General features: G+C 35.7%; 2 protein-coding genes and 3 pseudogenes across 5 annotated transcripts; 2 read left to right on the top strand and 3 right to left on the bottom strand.

Annotated features, from left to right (window-relative positions):
• Nucleotides 1–1,082: 1,082 nt before the first annotated feature.
• On the bottom strand, nucleotides 1,083–2,619 carry LOC104786185 (purine permease 2-like). Its single transcript, XM_010511537.3, has 2 exons — nucleotides 1,744–2,619; nucleotides 1,083–1,513 (listed from the first exon to the last, which is right to left on the bottom strand). The coding sequence occupies exons 1-2, from the start codon at nucleotides 2,440–2,442 to the stop codon at nucleotides 1,157–1,159; spliced, it is 1,056 nt and encodes a 351-aa protein (XP_010509839.2). The 5' UTR covers nucleotides 2,443–2,619; the 3' UTR covers nucleotides 1,083–1,156.
• Nucleotides 2,620–7,733: 5,114 nt separating this feature from the next.
• Nucleotides 7,734–9,630, top strand: LOC104786182 (pentatricopeptide repeat-containing protein At2g33760 pseudogene; annotated as a pseudogene). The gene has a single exon (XR_015598522.1). The product of XR_015598522.1 is annotated as a pentatricopeptide repeat-containing protein At2g33760 pseudogene (transcript).
• On the bottom strand, nucleotides 9,571–15,199 carry LOC104786183 (putative ubiquitin-conjugating enzyme E2 24). Of its 2 annotated transcripts, none has more exons than XM_010511535.3 (9): nucleotides 14,728–15,199; nucleotides 13,386–14,187; nucleotides 11,870–13,284; nucleotides 11,593–11,730; nucleotides 11,064–11,480; nucleotides 10,917–10,980; nucleotides 10,611–10,750; nucleotides 10,144–10,455; nucleotides 9,571–10,058 (listed from the first exon to the last, which is right to left on the bottom strand). In XM_010511535.3, the coding sequence occupies exons 3-9, from the start codon at nucleotides 13,271–13,273 to the stop codon at nucleotides 9,837–9,839; spliced, it is 2,697 nt and encodes an 898-aa protein (XP_010509837.1). In that variant the 5' UTR covers nucleotides 13,274–13,284; nucleotides 13,386–14,187; nucleotides 14,728–15,199; the 3' UTR covers nucleotides 9,571–9,836. The 2 variants fall into 2 exon arrangements, with proteins under 2 accessions (XP_010509837.1, XP_010509838.1); XM_010511536.3 differs by having other exon boundaries at nucleotides 11,870–13,295; nucleotides 14,728–15,173.
• An 8,026-nt stretch (nucleotides 15,200–23,225) lies between these two features.
• Nucleotides 23,226–23,975, top strand: LOC104786181 (protein RALF-like 19 pseudogene; annotated as a pseudogene).
• A 943-nt stretch (nucleotides 23,976–24,918) lies between these two features.
• On the bottom strand, nucleotides 24,919–25,844 carry LOC104789010 (VQ motif-containing protein 13 pseudogene; annotated as a pseudogene). The gene has a single exon (XR_015598521.1). The product of XR_015598521.1 is annotated as a VQ motif-containing protein 13 pseudogene (transcript).
• Nucleotides 25,845–26,238: the final 394 nt, after the last annotated feature.

The following is a 26,238-nucleotide window of genomic DNA, read 5'->3' as shown; positions in this document are numbered from 1 at the left end:
AAAACAAATGCAATGGTTGATCAAGTACAACCCTGGAACACTAGGTGGATCCAACGCTACCCAATCGAGAACCATTGCATTTTTTAACCACAATGAGATAGATAACACTCCACGACTCGGAGTGAAATCATCTCTTAAACCACCTAAATTGACCCAATGACACGATAACAAATACTAACACAGAGGAGGCCTAAGCTACTACTGAAAACAGCTCAAAAACCAGCTATGAGATCCTCATGGTGAAGAACTTGTCTCAATAGCTTCAACACCCAGAGACGCAATATCAGAGAAGCTTGGTCTCTCTGGCTTTCCTTGTTCCGGTCTTAAACCTAAAACGGACACTACATCCGACTGACCCGACCAAGAGTCATGAAGCTATAATAACCGGCGAAATAGATTGTTCTCCGAAGTAACTATACAAAACCAGAATGCTAATCATCAAAATTAGAAATTGAAGCACATATTAGCATATCATCACCTCACAGGCATTCACCACCTTGGCCGGACTGAAAAAAAAAAACAAAACGCCACCACCCCTTGCTGCAGGACACCGCCATGGCTGATATGAAAGGTAAGAAGAACCTAAACCCCACCACTGAAGCTCGTCGAAGAAAGCTTCAGCCCTCACTGCTCTCCGAAGCCCACAAACCACCGTTCTCGCCACAAACCGCCAGTGACAAAACCGAAAACGGAATCGTCACAGATCCACCAGACATGGCCAAGAATCGACTCTATTCTCCAACGTCTGCATCAGAACCTTCACTGGCGACCTCCACCCAACGGATCTTTGCTTCACCCACCGAGGAATCACCGGATCCACCACCTTCGAGATGCACCCAACCGACGGCAACAACAGAGCAAGAGGCGGGAGACTGAAAAGGAACTACACAGATAAGAAAAACTACTCGGGACGGAGCCCTCTTTGGCGCCGGAAAGGCAACCAGAGAGGCAGATCGAAGTTGACGGCTGCTCTCTCTTGCGGCGATTTTAGGGTTTTCGCTCTTTATCCACTCAAATATCGCTTTTTGACATTTTGTTGAAATTTTAGGTGTAAGTGTTATTAGTTTGTAGAAAAATAGGTGTAGATGTAATATTCTCTTATAAAAATAGACACTTTTTCATAGATAAAAACAAACGGTAACGTGTCATGTGCTTTTTAAGCTACAGAATTAGTAACTGGAAGCTGGGACAATTGCGTCTCCTGAGTCTCCTGAGCTTTAGTCTTCTCCTCGGATTTAAACTGTCCATAGAAGTAAGAGACGGATCCCCAGAGGGAGAGAGCCAAAGCGACACCTTTCCCCGCCTGAAACTTCTCCTGGAAGCAAATGACAGCCAAGACCACCGTCACCGGAAGCAGAGCACTAACCATAATTCCAGAGACCAGAGACGATGCACAAAAGATCAACCCAATAGCCCCCACAAAAAACGCTTGCCAGATCACGGCCGTGAACACAACCACCACATAGTACAAAGACTCTCCAAGCTTAAAGTCTCTTGCCTCTCTTGCTATCACCTGCCAATTTAAAACATTTTTCCTTTTAGGTAACCAATAAATTCAAAGATACCAATTCTTGATTAGAAAAAGCATAAAAATGCAAGCTTTCCTCCTAAACAAAATTCAAACATTAATTCAAACATCAATTTAGGGTTTCATAAACAATTCAGAGGTACCCTCTTGGTTTAAAAGGCTTAAAAGTCAAAACTTCGCAAGGATCTTCTTTTTTTATCAAGAGCATATTGTACCTTGAAATCGCCAGCAACTAGCATCCCCACGAAGCAAAAACATGTGGCAACAAAGCACAAGACCATCTGGAACTCGAGCACGAGAGTGTACGTGACTCGTTGACGAGATTTCTTGTAACTAAGCTCAACAAGGGGCAATATAAACGCGTAGAGAAGAGCTGCACCAACGGTCATGAGGAACCCAACAACGTACTCCTTGTGTGTCTCGTTCGCAAGCTTGTCGCTATCAGAGTTAATGGCAAGGACTACGGCACCAACAGTGAGCAAAACGATGGCGTTTATAGTGAAAGGTGTGAACTTTTGCTTCACCATAAAAAACGCAAACAGAGCAGTGAAACCTAGCTGCGCGGAGATGATCAGAGACGCAGTTGAAACAGGGATATAAGCTAATCCATAGGAGTAGAGGTAATTGTCAAAGCCCATGAGCAGACCAACGACGACGGAGGCTATGAAGAGAGGAGGTTTCATGAGGAAAAGTGAAGTCTTTTCTTGTTCTTCAAGGCGACGACGGCGGAGGAAGGAGAAGAGAAGAGGGAAGATGATGAGAGGACAACCTACAGTTTGGAGAAAGCTAGAGAACCAGATCCTTGCGCCACCGTTGTGGAAGTAGAGACGCATCATTAGAGGACCTCCACAGTTTCCAATCGCTAGGAATATACAGTTTATGATTACACGAACGTTGTTCATCTTCATCACCATTTTCTTCTTCTGCCTCAGCCGGTTTGTTTAGAATTGGTTTCGCATCAAAGAAAGAGTTGTGCACTTCAGGTGGAAACATATTGTAAAGCTTATATATACACTAGTGGGAGGACCAGAGTTGGCCATTTTCTTCCTAATTGTTAATGTAATTTATATTAGTTTTAGATTTTACCACCATAAGTAAGTGTCTATATGGGTCACTCAGTATCCAACCTCGGCCGGTAACCTTTACTTGTATAACCTTTGAAAAGACTACTGTATATCCGTAGCTTTCAGATGGGATAACAAAATTGTAACACATGCGAGTTTGAGTCAGGTAGGTATCAATTTTTTTTCTTATAAACAAGTATCAACTAATAGCAAAATAGTTAAATCTACAAAATATAACTCTAAAGTTCTAATTAAATCCCACATAGAATGGCGTATGTATATTCTTTTCTTTTCGTCCACCACCATAGTGGTGACCTTTTTTCTACACTTTTTTTTGTCTCTTGATAAATACACCTTTCTCAATCATTGTAGAAATTTAATTCATCCCGAATATATTACATTACACACTTTTTGATAATAGTTTGTAATCTACCAATTTTTTTTTTTTTTAAAAGAAGAAAGAACGGTTGTCGTTTGTAAGTTTAAAGTAGTGTGTGTGAGCAATTGCTGTTTCTTTCTGTATACAAATTATTTTCTTAAATTGGAAACAAAAAAGACTGATAGACTTTGTCGTCTATATGCTTTTTATGGAATTTGATATTGAAAAGTCAATGATAATATAATTGATCCAAACAAAAAAAATTAATTAATGAAGAGATCAGATCAAGAGAAAGACCGATTCATTTGAATTATCTGTCAAACTATATATATTTTCTATTTTTTTTATATTTAAGAGCTATGTGACACTTTCCACTATTTGTTATATTTAGTTCATAACATATTTTCATTAAAATTTAAATAAATGAAATCTCTGAATAACATTTTTTTGTTAAGTCCACTTCAGTATCCATTATATAAATCAATGATTTGCTATGATGTTATATTATGAAGAGAACGACATCCCTATATGAATAGTTAGTTTAGTGAAATATCCTAGGTACATCAGCTCTATATTCATTCTTAAATTAGGGTCAGATTATAAATGACTTGGATAATAACCACTAACTTAAGAGAAATTTTGATTTTACCCTCACTTTATTTAGTTTTAATGACATTTCTTCTCCTTTAGTTTGGATTTAGGAACTGTATTCATACTCCTCTTATAGTGTTCGAAGTAATCAGTTTTTTTTTTTTTTTAATTTACATCAACAGTTTTTAAAATTATTCATCAGATTCCTTAAATCATCCAAATGGCATAAACATATATACAGTACTGGGAGATCTTTCCCTAACTTTTCAGCTACTTCCACCATTTTTAAAAGTTATACCACAATATATACCCATAGAACAACAAATTAACAATCGTCATCAAGTTGCAGAAGATAAATGACAAAGTGTCATTTTAAAGTCTTTGGCAGCTGTTTTATCTCTTCACAAACATATTGTTATAGTAATAATATTTTGGAAGATTGGTCTTTATATAGTTTGTTTGTACTTCTTTTACTTAAGTTTTACGATATATGTTTTCAAATACTACTAGATTTTAACCCGTGGTTATACCATGGATCTATAATTTTTGTTATATTGCTTGTCAAATTGTGGTTGTTTTTGTAAATAAAGGAAAACTAAAATTTTCAGCCGCTTAAAAAATAATTAAAATTTTCAGCCGTTCAAACATCTAAAATATTAATATTAATTTTTAATCTGCAGTACACTGTGTGACTATTTTTTTGTTAAATTTAGTGTTTGATATTCTATTTGGTTTTTTTAGTTATTAGAACAAAAAATAAAGGATTTAAATACATAATAAGTAATTTATACGCTGTGATTAAGTCACATTTTCATAATGTTTTACTTATTTTACAAAATCTTAGTTAAAGTAAGTTGATTTGATATGTCAAATATTCTAATATTAGTAGTGTTGACAAATAATAAAATAAATATTTAACCCGTGTTTATGCACAAATTTAATGATATTTTATTAATTCCAACATGTCTTTTTTATAACTCGTCCTACTATATAACCACATTATATAGTATTTTAAACTTTCTATAAACTTTTATTTATAATATTTTAAAGTTTTTATTAAGTTTATATATATATATATATATATCAAAAATATGATTTAAAAAATGAGAATCAAAGTTTTTATCTATATTAACATTTTTATCTACATTAAGAATCAAAACTAACATGTTTTGAAAAACAAAATATGAATTAAATTGTTGTTTTCTTTGTTTGCAAAGAATTTAGAGATAAAATATATTCAAAAAACAATAGAAGGTGACATTAATATAGCATAGCTTCTGTTTCTATAAAATATTGATTGCAGTTTGTTACATTTCTAGTATGAATGGAATGTAAAATATTTAGAAAACAAAATCTGATGTAATTGTTACTTTAGGAAATTTTCTAGGGGTTAAGATTGTAAATAATTTTTTAAATAACTACAACTAAAAGGGCATAACACAAAATGTACTTCAAAAATGTTAATATAGATTTTAGTGTTTGGCACGATAGATTCATTTCGATGGAGAAAACAAAGTCCAACTAAAATGGTCTATTATGTTTTTGGGTGTCTTTCCCATTTCCTAATGGCAACAAGAAAACTTCCTTCATTGGCAACTTGAAGGATGTGCATGTTTCGTTTTTTGTTCTTGGATGAACATGCACTTATAGCCTTTGGTAGCTTCTTAAGACCATCACTACTGGTGGTATTATACTACTATATTAATTAAGAAGTACAAATATGAAATTAACTTTAAAATGTGTAAAAAAAATTACATTCAATTGCTATTAGAAAAATGTAATTAAGATTAATTAATTAACTAAATAAATATAATTAATTAAAAACGAAAATTGGGGACACATAAAATAAAATAAATTGTAGAAAAGTAAAAAAGAAAAGAAAATCTATTAGAATCAAAACCAATTATGTCTTTTAAAAAAAAATTAACAGCTAAAATTTTAAAAATCTAATCGAATAAAATCATATAACCACAAATTTTATCAAAAAACTTTTTCAGCACATGTTAATTTTTTTATAAAAAATCTAATCAAATAATTAAATAAAATATATAACAGTTTGCTTAGATTTTAAAAATTAATAAACTAATAAAATAAAAGATATAGATATAGTATCTTATCTATTTTAAAAAGTTATATTTTTATTTTAGCCACCGTTATTTAGGAAAATAAAACTAAGTTGAGATTTAAATATATTCAATGCTTGAAGGTGCTTATTACAGACAAAAAAAGGTAAGTCACATGAAAAAAACAATGAATGTTATTTTCAAAAAGGTTTTTCAGAACCTTCATTAGCTATATTTAGTTGCTCTTTTTATGTTAGTTATATCTTTTTACTTATTTCACAACTATACCAAAAATTGTGTTTAATTGACAAAGGTTTACACAATTATATTCATTATGCAAATGTTTTATTGATAGATTTTCAATAAACATTTATAAAATACAAAAGTTTTAATATAAGCAAACCGGATTTTTAATCACAAACCATTATATATAATATAATAATAAATTTAAAATTTTCATCAAAAAAAAAGTTTAGCTAGTACTAGGGGTGTCAAACGGGCATGCCCGCGCCCGAACGGGCCGACTGTGACGGTCCCGTATTTTCAGTGATCCGCTGCGGACATGTCCGCCACGGGCGGCGGGCGAAATATCAATGCCCATGCCCGCTCCGCATACCTTTGCGGACTAACGGGCATGCCCGCGGGCATCTCTTCTTCTCAAGAACATCACCGCTGGTGTCAAAACAATACGGAGCAGAGAGGTTTTGGTTGGTGAGTGGAGACTGGGGAGAGAGAATGGTGTATGGTGAGTGCACGTACGGAGGGAAAGGCAGAGTAAACTGAAAGTATTAAACCAAAGTAGAACCATAAACAACAAATGAAAATGTTTAAACTGAAATTTAAATCAAATAAATAGTAAACTGAAAGTATTAAACCAATAGAGAACAATAGCCAAAACGATAGCCACAAATCACAGAAATTTTGAAGTTCAAGACAGACAAGCCAAAGAAATATTTCTGTTAAAAGTGTGATGCTTACCTGAAAACCATTCTTGAGGGGTATAACATCGCCGACAACAATATCATAGATAGAAGCCCTGACTCTTCTACCACCTCTAATAACCTGCAACCAAAAACGTTCAGCACACATTGTGGACAAGAGTAACACAACATTATACAGAAATGACGAACTGCAGGAACACACCTCTACATACACGTTTCTCTTCTCCTCAGTCAACTTTTCAAACCAACAAGAATGCTTGTACTCGGCGATAGCTGCAAAATAGGAGACAAACAAAATCAAAATCTGATTGTTTCCAACTTTCCATATTCACTCTTGTAACTCAACAGCAACTCAAGAACATGAACGATTGTAGTTACGATACCTCTCACAATGATGTCAAGAACAGTGGCCAAAACGATGCAAGCTTCCACATCCATACATCAAAGATACCCTGCAAGTGACTCATGAGAGCGATCCATAGATAATAAATTTAGATAGAAATTTGAGTAGAGCTCAAATCTAATTACCAAACTTGTAAAAGAAAAAAAATCACCTTTGATTCGCAGCAGCAATCGGTCGGTGTTTCAAAGGCTAGCAAAAGAATTGCTTCAGCAGCAGCAAAAGAATTGCTTCAGTAAGCAGCAAAATCGGTGTCTCAAAGGCTAGCAAAATCGATTGCCAATCGGTGTCTCAAAGGCCAACAAAAGAATTGCTTCAGTAGCAGCAAAAGAATTGCTTCAGTAAGCAAAAGAATCTCCTCTGTTCTCCTTGAATTTCCTCCTCTCTCAAAGGCGAACTTTGCGATGTTGGCAATTTTGCGGACCATCCGCATGACCGCGAGCGTGAGCAGACAAAATCCATTTGACCCGCAAACCAAACGGGCTATGTCCGCGAAACCCGCCGATTTTTGGGCATGAAATTAAGGGCCATGCCCGACCCGCTATGATACCTAACGGGCCATGCCCGCGGGCCTAAGGCCCAATTAACACCCCTAGCCTAGTACCTAGTACTATTGAGTATTTGTCGTAGATTTGTATCATATGAATATGATTATCTCATAAACCCCACAAAAAGTTTATATACGGTACCAGTCTTAACAATTTAACCGGACAAGATCATCTCTAATTTTGCAAACCGGTAATTCCGCAGACTCATCCGGTACTGACCAGACCGAATTTGAAACTTTCGAGTTTTGATTTTTTTTTCAACGAAATTACAGTAAATCTCGAATTCTCGATGAATCTAACAAGTTTCAATGGCAGCGAACTCTGCTGCATACGAAGCTATAGTTCGAGCAGGTCCTCGTGTAAAGCAACTTCAACAGGTTCACACTCACCTCATTGTAACGGGTTACGGTCGTAGCCGTAGTCTCTTGACAAAGCTCATCACTTTAGCTTGTTCCGCTCGAGCCATCGCCTATACTCACCTTCTCTTCCTCTCTGTTCCTCTTCCAGATGCTTTCCTCTTTAATTCAGTCATCAAATCCACTTCTAAGCTTCGTCTACCTTTGCATTGCGTTGCTTACTACCGTCGTATGATATCTTCTAACGTCTCTCCGACTAATTACACTTTCACCTCCGTTGTCAAGTCCTGCGCTGATCTCTCTGCCTTGAGAATTGGAAAAGGTGTTCACTGTCATGCTATGGTTACTGGGTTTGGATTAGATACTTATGTTCAGGCTGCTTTTGTTACGTTTTATTCAAAGTGTGGTGATGTGAAAGCTGCACGCCAAGTGTTCGATGTAATGCCTGAGAAGTCTATTGTTGCGTGGAATTCGTTGGTTTCTGGGTTGGAGCAGAATGGGATGGCTGAAGATGCGATTAGGGTGTTTTATCAGATGCGAGAATCAGGTCTTGAACCGGATTCAGCTACGTTTGTGAGCCTTCTCTCAGCCTGTGCACAAACTGGTGCCATTGGTTTAGGTTCTTGGGTGCATCAGTACATTGTTCGTGAGGGTCTTGACCTGAATGTTAAACTTGGTACTGCGTTGATTAACTTGTATTCTAGGTGCGGTGATGTTGAGAAAGCCCGGGAAGTATTTGACAAGATGAAGGAAACAAATGTGGCTGCTTGGACGGCTATGATCTCAGCTTATGGTACTCATGGCAATGGCAAACAAGCAGTAGAACTGTTTAATAAGATGGACAATGATTGTGGTCCTGTCCCTAATAACGTAACATTTGTAGCTGTTTTGTCGGCCTGCGCTCATGCTGGACTTGTTGAGGAAGGACGTTTAGTCTACAAGAGAATGACCGAGAGCTATGGATTGATCCCAGGATTGGAACATCATGTTTGTATAGTAGATATGCTTGGGCGGGCTGGATTTTTGGACGAAGCTTATAGGTTCATACATCAACTCGATGCTACAGGGAAAGCCATTGCTCCAGCGTTGTGGACAGCAATGCTTGGAGCTTGCAAGATGCATAGGAACTATGATCTCGGGGTTGAAACCGCCAAGCGTCTCATAGCTCTTGAGCCAGAAAATCCTGGTCATCATGTCATGCTCTCAAATATATATGCCTTGAGTGGCAAAACAGATGAAGTATCACAGATAAGAGATGGGATGATGAGGAGTAACATTAGAAAACAGGTGGGCTATAGTGTAATTGAAGTTGAAAACAAGACGTATATGTTCAGTATGGGTGATGACTCTCATAAAGAGATTAGAGAAATTTATCAGTATCTGGAAACTTTGATGAGCCGGTGCAAGGAAATTGGGTATGCACCAGTTTCTGAAGAAGTGATGCACCAAGTAGAGGAAGAGGAAAAGGAGTTTGCGCTTAGATACCACAGCGAGAAGCTGGCTGTAGCATTCGGGTTGTTAAAAACTGTAGATGTAGCCATCACAGTTGTTAAGAATCTTCGCATCTGTGAGGATTGTCATTCTGCTTTCAAGTACATTTCTATTGTATCCAATAGGCAGATCATAGTGCGGGATAAGCTTCGGTTCCACCATTTTCAAAATGGTTCTTGTTCATGTCTGGACTATTGGTAACGACATCATACACACAAACACAAGTGTTTCATTTTTATTATACAATATGGTACATAGTTCTTGCAAAACTAGAACCCTTGGATATTATACAAGATGAGATTATCATACAAGATGAGCCTATTTTACAGCAGTTTTATTCTCACACGTTGAAGTACAAAACATATTCTACATGGGGAATGAATTACCGACCTCGCAAACTGATATTATACATCAAGTATTGGATGTTGGGGAGATGAAATGACATCAGAACATTACCGACCTTTATGATTCCAGTTCAATCCGCTTGGCCGCAATTAACTCCAATCTCTGAGAATGCTTCCACAAGTTTTGGGTAGAGTTTGGAGAGCATGATCTTGAAACCGGTGGAATTTGTGGTTGAGCTTTCGTGCATGTTCACTGATGATCCTACAGGGACACCTTCCATATAAGACTTGCACGCAGCCAGAACATGCTGGGCCCGTTTTGTGAAGTGATCCTTCACAAGCACCTCAAAATGCTACAATGCAAGATCACAGAGTTGATTAAAAGGGTCTTTTCTGGTAATTTTCATTTTGTGTTGAATTGTTGCAACAGAAGCATACCTTTGGGGGCTTGCGGAGCAATGAGATCATGGATTTGCAAGTGATGAGGAATGCGTTCTCATTGTAACTCACTGAGTTTTTCTCTCCCTCAGCTCGTCCCAGCTGCTTATCATAGCCAGCTTCGTTAAAGTAAGGCTTCTCATTCAGAACAAGAGCCTGAAATGAAAGAAGAACTTGAAGGATGGTGGAGCTCCCCGCGTTCCATACTTCAGTGCCAGAGCCATTCCATGTATTCAGCAGACTCAGGCAGACTCTTCCTGACTCGTACAGGTTAGGATTTAGTCGCATCCCACCTGAATGATAATGTACCATCTGTATTCATAGAGGGAGAAAAAAAATTAACAATGCCATTTGTTTTAGTCCACATAACACTTTTAAACAACCAACAGTTGCATTTTCGATCACATGATAGAGCTATAAATCTGGAGTTGGCAAGAAACAGAAGTTAAAGCAGTGAAAAAACTCACTGGTGGCTCATGAGGATATTGAGGTGGAAGCATAATGTCGAAAAAGAAAAGTCCATCGTGGTATGGTGTTCCAGGGGCACCAACTAGGGCTGCACGCAGAAGGTCCATCCTTTCCTCATACACACGCACGTATATTGTGTCTGTTCATCACAAAAATTGAAGTTCAGTGATTTTATAACCGAACACAACATTAGAACATGCCATAAGTGTAAGCGATCATTTGGCCAAGGTGAAAGAAAAAAAAGCTGCATGGCTAGGGCCTAGGGAATCAACAGAGAATAAGTAATTAGGAAGAAAAGAACTAACCGGGAAGATTTGCCTCCAAATTGCTCCATTCTTGCTGGACATTCTTCACCCAACTCTTTGTGACCTATAAGAGATGAAAATGTCAAAAGTGTCATTTATATTAAGTGTTGGGTTATCGAAAAGAATGTTTAAGTATTGGTCTCATACCTGAGATTGTGCCAACCCTTTATCCGAAGAAAGGAAATGATGATCCGAGCAGTCGTTAACCATATCGAACTGTCTAAATCTCACAAGTTCCCTGCTGCTCTCTAGAGGAGTTGAGTCCAGTGTCTTGGTAATTTCTTTTCCTTCAGTAGGTAAGTTGATCATCGTGGCCATATCCACTTCGCCTGAACTTGATTCAGAGATTTCATATGATTCTGTTACTTCTTGAACAAGGACCTCAGAGTCACTTTGATCTTCAGAATCATTGCAACGTGAATGCGAAGTGGAACTCTGAGAACCGAAAAGGCTTGATGCAAGGTTTGTGATAAACCCAATGGCAGCTTTTGGAAGGAAAAATGAACTACATTCCGGAATGTTCTTGTTGCGGCCTTCACCAACACTGTAGAGCTTCACCAGACCCTGAAGATACATGAATCATATAAGTCACCAAGGATACAGAAAAAATTTAGCTGCTAATTGCTATGGGAATAAACTGGTATATTCTAGGACACCCAAAGAGTTAGTGATTTACCGTTTCCTGATGGTTTGAAGATGCTTCATCTGATTGACTAATCTTCTGACTTAGATCTTGAACAGTGCCTTCCGAATTTATACTGCCAGAGTTGGAAAATTCAGACCTTTCTATCCTCCAAATTTCACATGGTGCAACCTGAAAAATATATATTCAAGAGAATTTATTTCACAGCATATATAACTTACTGCTACTTCAATAGAGTAAACTTTTCAGCATATAAACGTTGATTGTAAACTGAGAATTCTTTGAGCAGTATAAGTAGTAGAATACATACCTTACTAGTAGAACCATTGGCCCATTTCACCTCCACGGCACCATTTTTAAAACCTGTAACAACACCAATACTTGACAAATAATATGCACCACTGTAGTCACTCTCTGTAAGTAGGTGTTTCGTCTCTGTAGCGACGATTTTATCAGCATTTGGATCAGTTTTTCCTTGTGGAAGTAACCTGACCACTACATCGCTGAAACAGAATCCAAAATCAGGGTGCTCAAGCAGTTCGTAAGCACTGACCATTTCCTCCATCTGCTCAATAACACAACCTGTTGCTTCTTTCTCAACCTGTGGTGTCCACTGTACCTTCACAGTTTGTTCCTTTGCATTAACAGCCTTCACAACTCCCCATTTTTTGCTGTTGCAGGTTTCCTTTTCCACAACAAACTGCTCGGGCCAAAAATCATGAGCATTAACAGCACCAACAGGAAGTAGCTGTTGGGAATCAACTCCCAGACTGCAGCTTCCATCTTGCCACATAACATCAGCCTTCATCTTTGTCTTCGTAATAACAAAAAGCTCATCCAAGCTTGAGCTCTGCATATTTCTGTTAAACCCTTTTTGGAATGTCTTATGGCATTCGTTGGGATTGTAGGCAGCCACATATGGAGCTTTCCGCTCTGCTATATCAAAGTGCGAAGAGCTAGGGAGTATACACCAGTCACCAAGCTGCCAACTTGCATGAGAAACACAAGGTAACAAAGTTAAAGTCTCAGGATTCTGCAAAGCTTGAGGTGCAGTTAAATTTCGATCACCCCCCATTACGATGGAGGCAACCCAATCGACGTAGACAAGTCCTGCTTCTACAGCGTAAACAGTTCCCATAACCTGGTTCTCCCTCCAGTTGCCGCATAACCATGTAGTTGATCTGGGAGCATGTGCCAGCTTTACCTGAACTCTTTGCCCCGGGTAATAAGAATATTGAGAATCCTCGAGAACATTTGGGGGAATGGCCACAAGTTTATCTTGATCGCTTACAAGGACCTCATAATTGGACCCGTCGTCGAGGGTGACAGAGACACGCTCAACTATTTTGTCAACCCTTCCAAGCCAAGGTCCGTTAATCACATAATCACAGAGTGAGATAGAACGCAACTTTTGAAGCCTCTTGGTATCAACTTCCTTTATGATCTTACCATGAGTACTCTCGAGGTTGACAAACATGTCAATGTTGATAACCCTGCCACTCTGTCCTGATGGTTCAGTTGTGGACCGCACAATGTCACCATACATGAAACCCCTCTCGAACGACAAGAACTCATCGATTTTTCCAATGGTCTCTTCAAGGTTTGAGAAAATGTTTTGAGCCCGTCCACCATAAGTAAACTCAACTTCTTCGTGTTCACTGCTGCCACTGTCGCTGGAGCTATCCCAATCAGAGTCAGTAAGAGACATATCCATAGTTTAGATGCCTGCCAAGGAACTGTATTTTCATCAAGTGCTCAAATACCAAACAGAACAAATGATATAAGAATTGCTGACAGCCATATAAAAAAAAATGAAATGCTCTGACCTCGATGAGAAATGGTGTGGCTTCCCTGCAGTCTTTCTTAACCAATCCACTTACGTTGATAGGCGCGTAATATGACTGATATGGACTAACAGCAAAGGTCTACTGAAACTGCAGACCGTGATGAAATCTGCTCGACTAAGATAAAGATAATAGGAGTCAACTGTAAGACTCAGATAATGCCAAAGGAGATTTGCTCGAACTAGAGCCAACTGTGGACTCGGATAATGCCAAAGGAGATTTGCTCAAACTAGAGTCAACTGTGGACTCGGATAATGCCAAAGGAGATTTGCTCGAACTGGAGATAAGGTGAGCCAACTGAGGACTCTGAAATGCCAAAGGAGATATGCCCAACGAATGGACTGAAGTTTTCCAGTTGGATAAACTTCAAAGGGGAATCCAATATGTGATTGGAGTTCCAATTGCCAAAGGAGATATGCCCTAGAATGAGGGTGGAGCTTCAAACCTCAAAGAAACTTGAAGGCTTAAAGTTGAAGTTTCCAAAGTGAAGTGACTTGTATCAAAGCCACCTAATGGGAGAAACTTCACTTCTGGTACTGCTGCTTAGTTTTAACTTTTGCCAAAGGAGATTTGCCCTAAAGGAGCTAGGATCCAAAGTATATATAGGAAACAAGATAGAGTTCATACAAATGAAAAAAGAAGTGAGGAAAAAGATCGGTCTCTTGAAAAATCATTCACGCATATTCCCACCAATGCGAAGTGAGACCATCATGATGACATGTCGTTAATTGCTCATGTGATGTAAACCAGATTTGCCTCCATCACTTACAAATTTCCATCGAACCTGCAAAAAGTGTCATTTGTTTCTTATTTAGAATCTAAGAGCAAGAAGAGAAGACAGAAACAGAGACAATGATGCTTCTTTCTTAGAGAAGAGAAAGCCATGATCAGAACAATCATTCAGCCTAAGAGAGATTACTTCATTGTAAACAGAAGAAGGACAAAGTTGGACTTGACCATTCGGGAAAAAAGCATCGAGACTAAAGTAAAACAGAGTGAACACACAAATCCATGATATCTCAAATCCGGATCAGCTTCAATTCTTTTGGATGTAAAGTTTGTCAAACAAAATCTCAACCAAGACTGTATGTAGAAAGCTAGGATTAAACAGATTCATTTGAAAGAAGAAAGCATGAAACAAGTTTGGTAATTGAAGGGTCATCTCCAAAATACAGGGAAAAAATCACAAAAAGGTCTAAGCTTTCTACTATCTAAGCAAACCATGCTTGAACAAGACAGTAAAATGTTACGATTTTTGAGAAGACCCTTTTCTTAATTCGCAAGGTAATTCAACAAGAGATTGATGAAACAAGGAGGAACGTACCATGAGAGAAGCGTCAGAGAAAAGAAAAAAAAAAAAAGAAGGCCTTTTTATAAATCTCAATTCCTCGCCTATTCCTCTCTAAAGCGGAGGAGAAACAGTGAGAAATCAAGAAGATGCAGACTACTTTCTTCTCCCGTTTAGTCCCAAGAGTCTATAACGCCATTAACAAACCTCCAAACCATTGCAAAAAAAAAAAAAAAAATGAACACTTTAGGGTCTCTGTTTCGGGGTTCTCTCAGCTCTGTTTTTCTTTGCTGTGGTGGTTTGGTGATGAGAAAAGAGAGAGTGGTGGTTAGGTATCACATCGAAGGAAGGGGGGCAAAGGCAAATATATATTCGGTGGAGAAGAAGAGAATATACCAACAGTATCAGAGTAGTATCCCACACACAAAACTATACTATACATTACACATCACTCTCCCCCCTTTAATTTTCTTCCTCTCCCCTTCTTCATCTTTCCCTTTCCTACCCTAATTATTTAATTACTATATTTATTTATTTATATTTCCTAAAATATTAACTATTATATTATTATGTTTTAGGTTAAAACTATTATATTTTTAGGAAATTTACTTTTTCAGAATTTTGAATGGCTGTAATTTTATTATTTTTTCTTTTTAAGACTAAAACCAAAAACAACTTCAAAATCCACCACTGTTCAAGGCTTATAGCCAAATCAACAGTAGAAAAATTTGATCGATTTATTAACAGCACACACATCATTCACATACGAAATTAGTAGGAATTTCCACATCTATGTCTTATTATCAGAAATTAATAATGCTTTGAGAGTTGAGATATAAAGTTTGCTATATAAAATGTTTTTATCTTTAGAATGGGTCTAAAGCAACCAAATTGTCTCTTTAATACTAATAATTTAGTGAACTTCAAGAGTCAAGACGGTGAAAATGGTTCATCTCCCTTTTTCAGAAGATGCCATCGACAGCTAAATAGCATGAGCGGCCCGTGTTCTATCCATTCATATTTTAAAATTATTGTTTTTTTTCTTTATCAAGACAAATAATAAAAATAAACCATACAAATTTTGTATAGCTGAATCTGAAAGATCAAAAGTTCAATTTTTTTTTTCCTCTTGATTTTAGCTATGTACTTGTATGATTAATCGATGTATGTATGATTTCAGTTACGCAGAGTTTTGTCACGTGTCCTTTGTGGGGGTTAGAGGATGGATGATGAACATTTTTAGTTTTCGAGTCATTTAGATTTAGTCAACGAGAAGATGGGGAGAACATACGCTTCCATGAACTATCAAAACGACTTTTAATAGTCTTCGGTTGGCGTTAGATGTGGATAATGCCAAGTGCCAATTATGTTAGTGCCACTTTTTTTCTTCATATATCCATATAAACATTTTTTTTCTTTTTAGGATTTCACATGTCTAAGCTAGCCCTAAAATGCTTTTGATCTGCATAATTATAACTTACTGCAGGGAATCAAAATTTTCTTAGTACATTTCATGACATAATCAAACAATTTAATTTTAATGTAAATCTAAAATTTATGTAACTTACCATTCTGAATAAATAAACAAGATGAAGCGTTAACGTTGAATTATCTTCTAGTATTATATTTAGATAAAAGTGTCTTTCTACTTCTTTTTTTTTTTGGATTTACTGAGTATTTTTAGTGTCATGATATTGGTACATATATATGTAGGGAAGTAATCAAAATTGTGATTAATCACTTACTTCTTATTGAACTATAGTTGTGTTTAGTGAGCTAACAAAATTTGGATTATATTTTGAGAAATTGATGTGTGCCACATTGACAATTTGTGAGAGCAACACCCGAAACTTGCAAACAAACTCTAAGGTCAAACAAATAATATTTGAGTGGGTTATGGAATACTTGGATTGATTTGTGACAAGATACGACTTCTTTTTTAGGGTTAGTGCTTTTTGATTGTTTTTTGTAGACCAATTGATAAATTGGCACGTGTGAAATATGTACTTTAATGTTTGACCACACACAAATATGTTTGTTAGAGTAATCTGGATAACTTGTGAACGTTGCTTTATTTGCAAGCTATTGTATCACTCTATGCTAACGTAGTAACGTGTGCATCCTCATAGGTTTTGAGCCAAACCACGTCTTGTTTTGATTACTTGATTATTTATAGAATGTTGGAACTTGGAAGCATATAAAATCATATACATAGTATATAGTTGATAATACCGACACCAAACAATATAACCCAACATTGATTTGACTTAAAACTTCTTTATTCGTTATGGTTTAGCAAATCAGACCGCACGAAACAAACTATTATATGTTTAAACAAAGATATATTAGTTGTGAATTGATATTAGTCATATTCTTCCATTTAATAAATTTGCTTGAAGTAGAAATTTATGGATGGGTTGGTTAATTAGTGATTGTGTTGTGTTGACAACGAATCAAATGGTTACAAACTGCAAATTATGATGTATGCGAAATTTAAAGATTAACTAAATAAAATGGAAAAAGTGGAAGATTGATGAAGATGTTTATCCTAGTTGTAAAGCGACTTTTTTAGTATAATTATAACTAAATTAACTATTTTAGGGGAAGGGCCTTACGAAAATGACATGTTCCTAACTTCTCTTTACAAATTGATTTTCTTTCTTTTTTGCTTTTTGTAGTGTGCCATTTTTGTTTACGCACTTGACTCTTACCTTATGTCCTCTTCAATATATTGGTGCCCTTGTGCTCATCCAAAAGAGTATCTAATTAGAATAATCATACGTGTCGTGGAATGAGAAAGTGTTCTCTTTTTCAACATATTGAAACAATTAATTCGTTACAAGGAAATAAATCATCTGATATTTGGAAACATTACATAAATTTATATTCAAAGGACGCACTAATTAATGTGATAAACAAAAACTAAAAGACAAACACACTTCCTCATACGATATAGAGAGAGCAAGTGTATTTAAAAGTAAAAAATATCTAACTTTATATGAATGATTGATGATGTCAATAGTATTATTTGCTTAGATAACCTTGTACATCAAAAACATATGACGCGATCTGGTTCTAGTTTTATTAATGTACGTTGCGTGTGTAAAACATAAAAAATGCTCACGCACGGCCGGTCATGTCGTTTTTATATCGAGAGAACTAATACAGATGTGATATGTTTAAACTCTTCAGGTCGTGATTGTTTCAATACGAGAGACTATTAGAAAGTTAACTATTATAGAGATTGAGTTAACGGTAATCTTGTATTACTGTGGTGAAAATTGCACCCGTTTGTGTATAACGGTTTTCTGAGAGGGCAAAATAAGACGGTAGCTAGTGATACAAACAATAATAATTATTGAGCAGCAGCCATGCTTTTGCTTTACATTACATATATATGGGTATGTGTTCATCTATAGATCTAAGTGAATAGAATAATAAGAGTGCGGCAAATTGTGAAGGAAGTGGAGAAACTGTTATGACAACAGATTCCATTAGCACAATGATTTATTTTAAAGTGGAACCTTTTTTAGTTTTCACATTTTAATATTACCACTTTTGTCTTGTAATTGTGCCATTTTGAATGGACACAAACTCTGTTTAGTTTATTTATTTACTTTGGTGGTAAAGCTCTTTACCCACCACTTGGACTTTGTGGACCGTCAATATTGCTTCACTACCAATATTCTAATTTTCCCATTATATCTCTTAACTTTTTTTTTTCACGATTCAAATATTTTTAACTATATGGTTTTTATGCACTTTCTCTAGTACTATTTTTAGACATGAAAATCTTGCTTTTTATTACTAGATCTATATTCATGAATAATTAACCTAATATATGGTCCTGATCCTTGAACTCGACTGTTTGACCATTAGAGAGTTCGATTCTTCTTCAAAATCTCTTGATCTCGATGATATCTCTGCATTGTTGAAAGTTTTGAAATGAAAAATAAGCATGAATATGTACCAAATGCTCATATGCTTTAAACAGGCTCGATTCTAGTCTAATTGAGTTTACTTTACATAATTGGACTTAAATTTTTGTTCCTTTATCTTTTCCATTACAAAATATGAGACCTTTTTTTCCCCTGTATATTTTATTTAAACTATAATTTCTTCAAATTGTAAATGGGCCTTTTCTTTTTGTAGAATAGCTTGGCTCTTAAGTCTCTAGGCAGTGACAAATTTTATTCGGTCTTGGGTTTAAACTTCTTGGCTACATTTTTTTTTTGGTTGGTTGTCCCTATATGATTAAACGATAAACGATACCGTTGAGTACCCATATTTTCCAAAACCCAGTAATCCTTCTCTCTCTCTTCAACTCTTTTTTCAGATCAGAACACTGCCGTGTAGCTGAAGTAATTCCCCAAACGTCAAGTCTTGTAATTCGTATTAATGGTTATTAGCAATAATGATCGGCAAATGGCGAGGATGGATCATATATAGGATTTCTGATTGGCAGATAGTGTTTATATTGCTCATATATTATCTAATTAATTATATTTTAAAATACTATCAGTTATTATATGTTTTTTTTATAATAAAAAGTACCCTGAAATAGCATTAAAACAAGTTTTTATGTTAAATATATGAATACATGAGAATTTTTATGTACGAGTTAAGAAATATCTTGTAGAGAAGCTTACCAACGACCTCAGTGATGATACACATACTCATCAAGAGGTGGATACATGTTAAAATCATAAATGATCTTTGTTTTTTTAGATATTAAAAAAATCACAGAAACGGACACACAAGTAACAAAAAAAGATTGACAAAAAATAACCAGTCAAATAGAAATATATATTCATTCTGTGACTTCTGTCTTTAAAGATGCATGCTTTCTGATCATCACAACTTCTTTGTCTCTCCATCCTCATCCTTGTGTTTTCCCTTCTTTGGTTTCACGAAACAGAAGCACGAACAACAAGGCAGCTGAAACAAAAACTTCATCTTGATTTGGAGTTGGATCAACAGTACATCGATAATGTGCCTTTTATAGTTGATATTAAAGCTTTTATAATTCCAGTTACAGCTCTTTTTGGGTTTCTCTCTTTATTCGTTTCTGCTTTTTTGGATGCTTTTCCAACCAAGTTCCCTTGATAAGAAAGATGCTTCATACCACTTGTTTGGGGCAGAATCATCATTTATAAATGCATGATTTGTTCATATCAGGATGCCTTTTTCAAAAGGGCTAGGTGAATATATTTGTGTATGTAATAAATCACGTGTAGTAATCCTGTTCTAATTAGGTTAGATAGTTTCAAGGGTTTCACGTTTTTTTAATCTGTTGGAGATTGATGAGAGTTTAGGAATAGAAGAATTGAATATTGACTCTCATGAATTATACAGCAGAGATTACATATGTTTATATAGTAAGATAATTTCCTAAACTAAGATATAATTAAATCTTTACATATCTGTATAATTAATATTACAATATCTCATATTAACTAGAGGATCTTCTAGATCCTTCTATACGCCCCCTCAATCTCAAAGGGGGATGAAGAGATGGTGAAATCAGCGGTTTGAGATTGATCAATGATGTGGAAATGTTTGACGAATGTGCGAGAGAGATTCTGAGATGACGAATGGACACAATGTCGTTGGTGGTGGCAGCCAGATCTGGAAACGTCTTTATCGGAAAGAGATCGTTGTAGAGTTGAGACTTGAGAGGGAGATCTGATCGGTATTCTTTTTTTTTTTTCCAGAAAATTAAATAGAAAGAAACAACTTGAGAAAACGATAATAACATTTTTTTTTTCACTGAATTGAAAAATAACAAAGAGATCTGATTTTTTTCTGTTTCCTTTTTTTTCTTTTTTTTTTCCTTTTTTTTTATATAAAGTGAACGAAAATATAAATTGAGATATTTAAAAAAAAAAAAAATAAATAAATAGAAAGAAGTACTATAGCTTGATAAAACGACAAAACACAGTTTTTTTTTTAAAACTGAATTGAAATGTAACAAATAAAATTTTGAAGAAGCATAGATGGCTGAAAACGGGAAAATAAGATGTTTTTTTTTCTTTTTTTTTTTTAAATAATTTAAAGAAGCACTATGGCTTGATTAAGTGATTCATAAAAAGTTTGAATAATGAAAACGTTTTTTTTTTTAAAAAAAAACAAAGCAAAAAGAAAAGCACTTGGCTTAGATTAGATTCAGAGATCTATGATGAGAGATCTGGAATAAAGAGAAGCTCGAAAACTTAGATTCAAAGGTTCATGATGAACTTGAATGTAGAAGCACTATGGCTTGATTCAGAGGTCTGTGATGATAGACTTGAATAAAAAGAAGCTTGATAGCTTAGATTCAGAGGTTCATGCTGAACTTGAATTGAGGAAGCACTTGGCTTAACAGAAAATAAAAAGAACGAGTTTGATCGTTAGATCAAAACTCGGGAGCAAACCTGCTCTGATACCATGTTGGAGATTGATGAGAGTTTAGGAATAGAAGAATTGTATATTGACTCTCATGAATTATACAGCAGAGATTACATATGTTTATATAGTAAGATAATTTCCTAAACTAAGATATAATTAAATCTTTACATATCTGTATAATTAATATTACAATATCTCATATTAACTAGAGGATCTTCTAGATCCTTCTATACGCCCCCTCAATCTCAAAGGGGGATGAAGAGATGGTGAAATCAGCGGTTTGAGATTGATCAATGATGTGGAAACGTTTGACGAATGTGCGAGAGAGATTCTGAGATGACGAATGGACACAATGTCGTTGGTGGTGGCAGCCAGATCTGGAAACGTCTTTATCGGAAAGAGATCGTTGTAGAGTTGAGACTTGAGAGGGAGATCTGATCGGTATTCTTTTTTTTTTTTCCAGAAAATTAAATAGAAAGAAACAACTTGAGAAAACGATAATAACATTTTTTTTTCACTGAATTGAAAAATAACAAAGAGATCTGATTTTTTTCTGTTTCCTTTTTTTTCTTTTTTTTTTCCTTTTTTTATATAAAGTGAACGAAAATATAAATTGAGATATTTTTTTTAAAAAAAATAAAATAAATAGAAAGAAGTACTATAGCTTGATAAAACGACAAAACACAGTTTTTTTTTTTTTTTAAACTGAATTGAAATGTAACAAATAAAATTTTGAAGAAGCATAGATGGCTGAAAACGGGAAAATAAGATGTTTTTTTTTTCTTTTTTTTTTAAATAATTTAAAGAAGCACTATGGCTTGATTAAGTGATTCATAAAAAGTTTGAATAATGAAAACGTTTTTTTTTAAAAAAAAAAACAAAGCAAAAAGAAAAGCACTTGGCTTAGATTAGATTCAGAGATCTATGATGAGAGATCTGGAATAAAGAGAAGTTCGAAAACTTAGATTCAAAGGTTCATGATGAACTTGAATGTAGAAGCACTATGGCTTGATTCAGAGGTCTGTGATGATAGACTTGAATAAAAAGAAGCTTGATAGCTTAGATTCAGAGGTTCATGCTGAACTTGAATTGAGGAAGCACTTGGCTTAACAGAAAATAAAAAGAACGAGTTTGATCGTTAGATCAAAACTCGGGAGCAAACCTGCTCTGATACCATGTTGGAGATTGATGAGAGTTTAGGAATAGAAGGATTGTATATTGACTCTCATGAATTATACAGCAGAGATTACATATGTTTATATAGTAAGATAATTTCCTAAACTAAGATATAATTAAATCTTTACATATCTGTATAATTAATATTACAATATCTCATATTAACTAGAGGATCTTCTAGATCCTTCTATATAATCCTTAATTAGTACTACTACTGCATGATGTTGTGACCAAAAAAAAAAATTCATGTTTAGATTTCATGTGAGAATGATAAGAAGAAAAAAAAACTTAACAAAGGAGATGCTAACCTCAAACGTTTTCAAAATGAAATGTTATAAAACACCAAACGCAATTAATGGATTCGGCATAGCATTTTTCTAATACTCAAAAAAAAATCTTAATTACGCCATTAATTACCTCTTATACAAGACACTGAGCTAATAATACATGTCTACAAAAGACTAATATAGCAGTACAAACAATTTGGAATTTTATACATACAACATAAACATGTGTTTAAACGAGTTCAGGACATTTATGAATTATACTTATAAAAGAATTATCACCTTTATAAAAAGCGTAAAACCTGAAATAAATCGTTGGAAAAAAGAGATTAAAACCAGACATTTGTTTGATCACCTATTTGGAGGTGATTCGACGAATTAAAATGTGTTAGAAAGACACACAAGCATGCAGGAGGAAATAACTCCTCAATTAGCCCTCTGAAACTTGCAAGGCTAACTGGAATGGAACATTTTATTGGGTGAATATTTCCGTACAAATTTGGACTCCCGATCGAAGAGGAGTGCCACATATATAATTAACAAATTTAAACTAAGAAATGAACGACGTGAATCAACAAAAAAAAAAATTATCCTAAAAAAAGATCCAACGCTTAAAAAACGAAATTAACAACCACAAAAAATAAAAACAAAAACATACACTCTGTCTTGGCCTTTTTTATCCCCAACAAAAGCATCCCTCATTTGTTCTTCTGCGATATCACTTCTATTTCTCCCTCCTTTCACAAGGAAGGGTGTAGAAGAATCCACCATAATAGCTCTATAACCAGAATAAAAAAAACATTTAAATCTCATAATCAAACGAAAGAAAGAAAACCAAATGGGTATCAAATTCTTGTTGATCCTTGGCCTCTTGGCCCTGGCCGTAGTCGCCGAATCAGCCAATGCCACGTGGGGTCTGACCAAATCTTGTGTCAATGGCCAAGGTTGCATTGGAGAGGATGATGAGCTTGAGTCCTTGATGGATTCTGAGGCCAACCGTCGCCAACTAGCCGCGAGGCGCAGTTACATCAGTTACGGTGCCCTGAAGAAGAACAATGTGCCGTGCAGCCGACGTGGCCGGTCTTACTACGATTGCAAGAAGAGGAAAAGGGCTAACCCTTACAGGCGTGGCTGCAGCGTCATCACGCATTGCTACAGGCAAACTTCTTAATCTCAAGAAGCATTTATACAAACAATATGGTTGAAGAAGCGAGAGGGCAAAGAATGCAAAATGAATACAAACAATATACAGCCAGTTCTTCTACGTATAGTTTCTTGATATTGCCACCTTTTGTTCCTCATCTTTCTTTTTCATTTTATTTATAATCATGGTGCATAAACGCTCATTTCATATGTTGTTCTTTTTTATATATATATATTTATGGAGAAATTGTTGTATTTTGCTTGTGTCTATAATTAAGTGGTAATGTTTCCATACCTTGTGCTATATGTTAAATACTAAACTTTGTATATGTACAAAAAAAAAAATTGTTCAGAACTTGAAAAAAATGGAATTATTGACGATGTTTGCATTGTATCTTCAAACATACGTCAGAGTTGTATTAATACGACTGTACGTTCTTATCATAATCCAATACGACCACTTGTTTATTGTTATGATGTCATCAAGTGGTTGCAACTTGTAAGTACTATCCTGTTTTAATAGCTTCAATCATAAAATCCGAGAGATCATTAAACCAAAATTTGTAAAAATATGCATCAGGATTACCGTATGGGATATTATTCGATTCTTCTTGCATATGCTTTCGCCGAGCCAAGATTCTCCGAAGTAATTTAAACTTTTACCAAAAAAAAAAAAAAAAAAAACAAGAGTCTCCGAAGATGTACCATTGTATAGTCTCTTCCAAAGAATTTACAATACAGAAATAAAAGAGAAGATTAGGGCATAGGGTATGAGCTTTCAAAAAGTTTGATAATATATATGATGTTAAACTTCACAAATTAACCAATCTACAAAGGATATAGAGAAAGTGAGTCAGAATTGTCATTAACAGCTGGAATGATGACAATTGAAACATATCACAACTTATATGAGATTTACAAAACTGAAAGAGATAATATATGGATCATACTATGAGATCTAGCGTCTTACATGTACTTAATTAACAAGTAAATTCAATTTACATTCATCGGTAGAATCTCGCAAAGGTATTTCTCTAACATGTGACAATAACTTTTGGTCTCTAAAAGATTTGTGAGGTGACATGTGTTTATGTAATAAGAAAAATTCATGAAGGAACTTGACATCTTCTGCAACTCTTTGGTTGCAATAAATCCACAAAAGATAACCTGAACAAGTCTATAAAACAATATTAAATGAGGAGAAAGAAACAACATATCCATTAGCAAATGATTTCAGTTAGGTGATTGTATTCGGAAAAGTCCAAGTTTTATAAGTATGATTCTCATTTCTCAGTTGTCACACCAAGCATTATAAACACTTGCTCCATTAAAATAAAAACTTGAGCTACAAACAAAGGCAAACCTACGGCTCACGAGGTGAAGAAAACAGATAGAGAAGCCGAGGCTCCATTAAAATAAAAACTTGAGCTACAAACAAAGGCAAACCTACGGCTCACGAGGTGAAGGAAACAGATAGAGAAGCCGAGGCTCCGGATCCCTCGGAGTCGTCGACGGTGACGGATGCAAGTAAAACCCTTTTTCCTTGATCGCTCTCTCTTCCTCGTCTGAGCTCGGTTTCGGATCACTAGGGCTGTGGCTCAAAGACCCGCATCCACGAAACGGGTTAGGCATGAGAGGGGTGTTAGGGCTGAGAGCCAGAGACGGGAAGTCCAAGATGCTGGGAGAGAGGCTGTGGCTCAAAGACCCGCAACCACGAAACGGGTGAGGCATGAGAGGGGTGTTAGGGCTGAGAGCCAGAGACGGGAAGTTCAAGATGCTGGGAGAGAGAATCTTGGGTAACCCGGAGTGGGTCGTGTTGATCTTGAGAGCATGCTTCGTCGAGTTGCGACGTTCGTAGAGGCGGAAGGAAGAAGAGTGCTTCTTGTTGGTGACGGCTTTGATCGGAGGGATTGAGTGAACGGAAGAAGAAGATCTCGGGTCGGGTTTCTTGGAGATTCCGGTGAGCATTTGGACGACTCTCTTGAAGGAGTTAACGTCAGTGTGGATATAAGTGGTCTGATACTTGTTGGAGGGTTTAACCCGTCTGGTCGATGTCGGAGTGGTGATGCTTCGTGGTGACTTCTTCTCTGCGTCATCTCTGTGTCTTAGTGAATTCTCCATTGAAGCAAGCATTTGAGAACTACAAGAGGTTCCGTGTGTTTTTGTAGTATTTGTACTAGTTCAATGAAGAATAAAATGATATATTGACTTTGAATATGTTTTTGGTAAGGCAGCAAATTAATGTTTTTGGAACTAAATAGTCAAACATTATTTACTTGTATCTATAGTCATATTTTCATTTTAAATTTTTGGAAATAACTTTCTATTATTTACAAATGTTTTATGAAACATCTGCCACGCGTTCTAGATTCAGATTGATGTACACGCGGATACGTCAAAATAAGAAACTAGCAACATCAAAATTTTTACATCAATCTTAACATGAGCGCGTGACAGACAACTGATAAGATCCGATGACTCTTCCGTTCTCCTATGATTTTCATAGTTGTCAATTACCTTTTTGAGAAAGTTTACAAATGAGTATCTAACCATAGAT

The sequence above is a fragment of the Camelina sativa genome, chromosome 5 (genome assembly GCF_030686135.1).
Source record: "Camelina sativa cultivar CO46 ecotype springtype chromosome 5, ASM3068613v1".
NCBI lineage: Eukaryota > Viridiplantae > Streptophyta > Magnoliopsida > Brassicales > Brassicaceae > Camelina > Camelina sativa.
The sequence above is the reverse complement of the archived record's forward strand: the minus strand, read 5'-3'. Positions and strand labels throughout refer to the sequence as shown.